This window comes from Echiichthys vipera (genome assembly GCF_963691815.1).
Source record: "Echiichthys vipera genome assembly, chromosome: 15".
In the NCBI taxonomy this organism is placed as follows: Eukaryota; Metazoa; Chordata; class Actinopteri; order Perciformes; family Trachinidae; genus Echiichthys; species Echiichthys vipera.
The window spans coordinates 6,775,208-6,779,296 of record NC_139840.1 but is presented as its reverse complement, the minus strand read 5'-3'; the positions used below and the strand labels follow the sequence as shown (position 1 = coordinate 6,779,296).

At 44.1% G+C, this 4,089-nt stretch overlaps 1 protein-coding gene across 1 annotated transcript; it reads right to left on the bottom strand.

Moving 5' to 3' along the window:
- Window positions 1–277: 277 nt before the first annotated feature.
- On the bottom strand, window positions 278–3,872 carry LOC310957844 (uncharacterized protein; the record flags this gene model as incomplete). Its single annotated transcript, XM_083928578.1, has 4 exons — window positions 278–1,441; window positions 2,402–2,498; window positions 3,431–3,540; window positions 3,659–3,872. The coding sequence occupies 4 exons, from the start codon at window positions 3,870–3,872 to the stop codon at window positions 477–479; spliced, it is 1,386 nt and encodes a 461-aa protein (XP_083784704.1). The 3' UTR covers window positions 278–476.
- Between the last annotated feature and the right edge of the window lie 217 nt (window positions 3,873–4,089).

The following is a 4,089-nucleotide window of genomic DNA, read 5'->3' as shown; positions in this document are numbered from 1 at the left end:
ATTAGTGTATGAATCCATTCTGTGTTTCTGTGTGTGTGGAGGATTCTCCTCATGTGACAACAATCCAACACGTCAAACAAACACAACATGATGTGACAATTGGTGCTTTTCCAAACATAGTTTTTCCCCAATAAAAATATTAGCAGTGTTGATATGACGAAAGTAGTTTAAAGAGACACTTTTTAATCCAGGTCTTTGTTATGGCGACGTGGGGCAGAGGAACAGTGTTCGGCTCGTCTCTGTGGCAGAAGTCCTTGTGCAACACAGCATCGGAGATCAGATTTCTTAAAAATATTCTGAAAAGAGCAAACATTTGAAGTAGACATGATTTGCAGTAAAATGTGCAACCACGCTGGTGTGGCCCTAAAGCTAAATTGTATTGGTATTACAATTTCTGTTTCACCAACATTATATTAAATATATAAATAACAAAACCAAACCGCTAAATCCGACGGATAGCATAACACCTTGTGAACTCAGTGTGCTGTTTTCTGATGGGACTTGAGGCTGGAGCGCTGGGTGAAGCACTTTCCACACAGCGAGCACTCGTAGGGCTTCTCTCCGCTGTGCACCACCGCGTGTCTGATGAGATTGCACTGTTTGGTGAAGCTCCTGCCGCACTGCAGGCAGCTGAACGGCTTCTCCCCCGTGTGACTCCTCAGGTGCTCTTTGAGCTGACTGAACCTCATGAAGCTTTTGTCGCAGTACGTGCAGCTGAACCTCTTCTCGCCGATGCCGGACCTCCACGGCGCCCTCATCCTCCTCACCAGGCCGAAGCTGCCGCGGCTGTGCCCGCAGAAAGAAGCGGCCGCTGGGTTTGATGGCGTCAAATCATCGCTTGGGTTCCTAACTGGAGGAGAATCTCTGTACTGGTGCTGTGATTGTGGAGGAATCAAGCATTGACTCGTAGTGTTAATCTGAGATAAAGCACTGTGTCCTTCATCCGGTTGTGGTCTCTTAACCCCAAACGTCCTGGCTCGTCTTTTCACCCGTGCTGCACTCATGGCGACGGAATGGGATTTCCCTACCGAGTGAATTCGAGGCACCATGTCTTCCAAATGCAATCCACTCTGAGACGGGAACACAGAGGGGAGAGGCTCAAACTGCTGCTCAGCATACGAGAAGCTCGGTTCAACGGCGTCTCTGCACAGACTGGACGGCCACAGCTGCCCCTCACTTTCCTCTGTCACAAACTCGTGGGCTGCACCAAGAGGAGCTGCGTTCTCGTCGGGCTCTTCCTCTCTCTCGTGTTTCACCACAAGCTCTGCCTCACTTTGGTGTCTGTTCAGCTGCTGCTCTGGGAAGGTGTTGTAGCCGTCTGTAGGGGAAACTAGAGATCCAGGGTCGGCTGAGTTCTCGGCTGAGTGGTAATGCTCTACAAAGCTGTCAGACTGGGCAGGTTGTGAGGCGTCGAAACATGGCGGCTGCTCGACTTCAGGGACTACAGAAAGGAACAGGAAACACACATCATCCTAGAATATATCAAAGTATAACACATCTTCTAATATCACTCTTCTTTTATTGTCGAAGAGCAATGTCGAACACATTAAGAAATTAATTTATATAACACAACAAATGCACATTTGAATTGTTTGGATGTCATCCTTTGAGTTGAGTATTGAATAATTAATTCCTCAAAGGGAAAACCTTAATAGGCTCAATAAAGGATTGGAAAAGATTCAAATTCAAAAAGGCAAATTCAACCCTGAATTCAGCTTCAATAAAATACTTAAAACCAAGAGCAACTGGACCAGAACTGAAGTTGTGAGTCTGAGCTACATTTGTGACTCCAGTTGTTCCAACAAATGCAAGTTCTGAATAGAAATGGCTCGTTTTCCAAATTTAGGGTATCGGTACCTGAAACCTTTGTCAACCCAGTACCAAGTAGTATTTAAACTTCTCCAGTCAATCACCTGCATTCAATCCTTTTTATACCCAGAAAAAAATGGGTCGTGGCTCAATGGTAACCCTGGATTTGCAAAAGCTCTTACAACCTATACTAACCCTAACAAGTCAAGAAGTGAGCCTAACCTCTCTGGAGACTTTCACAAACTGTGGGTTACCATCTAGACACAACCATGGATGTATAAGAAGTGGACAGGGCCACTCTGCCTCTGTGCCATTTTTTTTCCAGTGGCCAAAGAATCCCAAAAAGCATTTTCTCCATAGGTCACCACTGTAAGAGACACTTCAAACTGCAAATGAGGTTGGTCATGGCTCTTGTTATTCTGAATTTTAAATCCATAAGAGGTTTTATATTACTTAAACTTCCCTTGAGCGGAGAAAAGCATTTTAAAAACCTGTGACATCATCCAAAGTCTATTACTATTCTTACCTTTTGTTGATCAGGTTACGTAAACCCTCGTGTGATGTGTGTGTACATGTTTGTGTTTGAACTCACTCAGTTTGTCCTCGTCGTTCTTCCACATGTCCTCCTCCGCACACTCCTCTTTGATCAGGATGTGTTCAGCTTCAGTAGCAGGCTCCTCGTCCGCACACTGCAACACCAGGCTCAACATTAATACTCAGTCAGTTTTAGTACAATCAACTTACGGCACATATCAAAATAAACCTGATAAAGTAATAAAATAGCCATCTCATTTGTATTCTTCACACACACACACACACATATATATATATATATATATATATATATATATATACACACACCTGTGGTCCTGCATGACGCTTCCTGCTACTACTATAATCTATCACCTTAGCTGTGCTTCTTTCTACTATTCTGCTGTATTAACTGCCATAACATATAAGTCATATTCACATTACTAGAGATGTTATTATAGTTACTGGAAGTGTGTCTGTCTCTGTCTTTGTCTTTCTCTGTCCATCTGTCTGTCTTTTCTCTCTTTCTCTCTCCTTTTCTTCCTCCCCAACCGGTGCAGACAGATGTGCGTCCTCCACAGAGCTGGGTCTGTCTGTCGTTCCTGTCTGTAATAGTGAAGGTTTTCAACACCACCGTACTCTACGGGGGAATTGTTGGGTCTATGTTTATCATAGAGTGTGGTCTTTACCTAGTCTGTAAAGTGTCCTGAGATAACTTCTGTTATGATTTGGCACTATAAATAAAATTGAATTGAATATATATAAAAATAGTGTCAAATACCATTTATTTTGTTTTATGTTAATACATTTATTTATTTTTTTAAGTTCACAAAAGGGACCCTATGGTCATGGAGTGGAACTAATGAATCAATCGAGACAATAAAATAATAAAGAATTGATATCATATAATTAATAATCATTGTTTAAGTCATTTACCAAGTGAAAATGGCAAAACATTCATTGTTACAGCCATGGATCGAGCTGATAAAGTGTGTTGCTTTTATGTGTTTTATATACTTGTTGATCGGGGTTTATTCACATTAATGTGAAATAAACACTTTAATAAACCAAAATGCTGAAGTGTGATTACCTGCTGGGGTAGATTTTGAGCCTCAGCATCCCAATCTGTGCTCTGTCTCTCTTTGTTCAACACCACTTTGACAAAAGGAGAGAATCTTTCAGCTGCTGGAGGATAAAACACTGAAGAGGAAGAAGAAGAAGAGGAAGAAGAGGAGGAGTGAAAAAGCACCACAACAGAAGAGCAGAAACTACAGACAACAACTTGCCAGCAGGACATGACCGCAGCACCCGTCCTCACCTTTCCTCCGGGCTCTCATCCTGGTCCTCCTCAGCTCTGTCTCCATCACCTCACTCCTCCTCTTCAGCAGGTCGATGTCCCGCCGGCTCTGGCTCACCTCCAGCCGGAGCACCGCGCAGCTGTCATCGACGCGCCGGTTGATCTCCGCCACAGCCGCCTTGGCCAGGACCTCCATGACGGACAGGAGCTGGCTCTGGAAGTCGCAGTTCTCCATGTTCACACCGACTTCAGCGTCTTGTTCAAATATAAATATATATATATAATCACCTGTAAACGCCCGTTTGTCACTCACGGTCAGGACGAATGTTTACAAAGTGTCGGGCAAAGGTTGGGGGGATGTTTCCCGTGGACTGTACATTTCCTCCGCGGATGTTCAGGGGAGAGGGTCGCTCGTTTTTAAGACCGCTCTCTCTTCGCACGGGCGGCCCCTC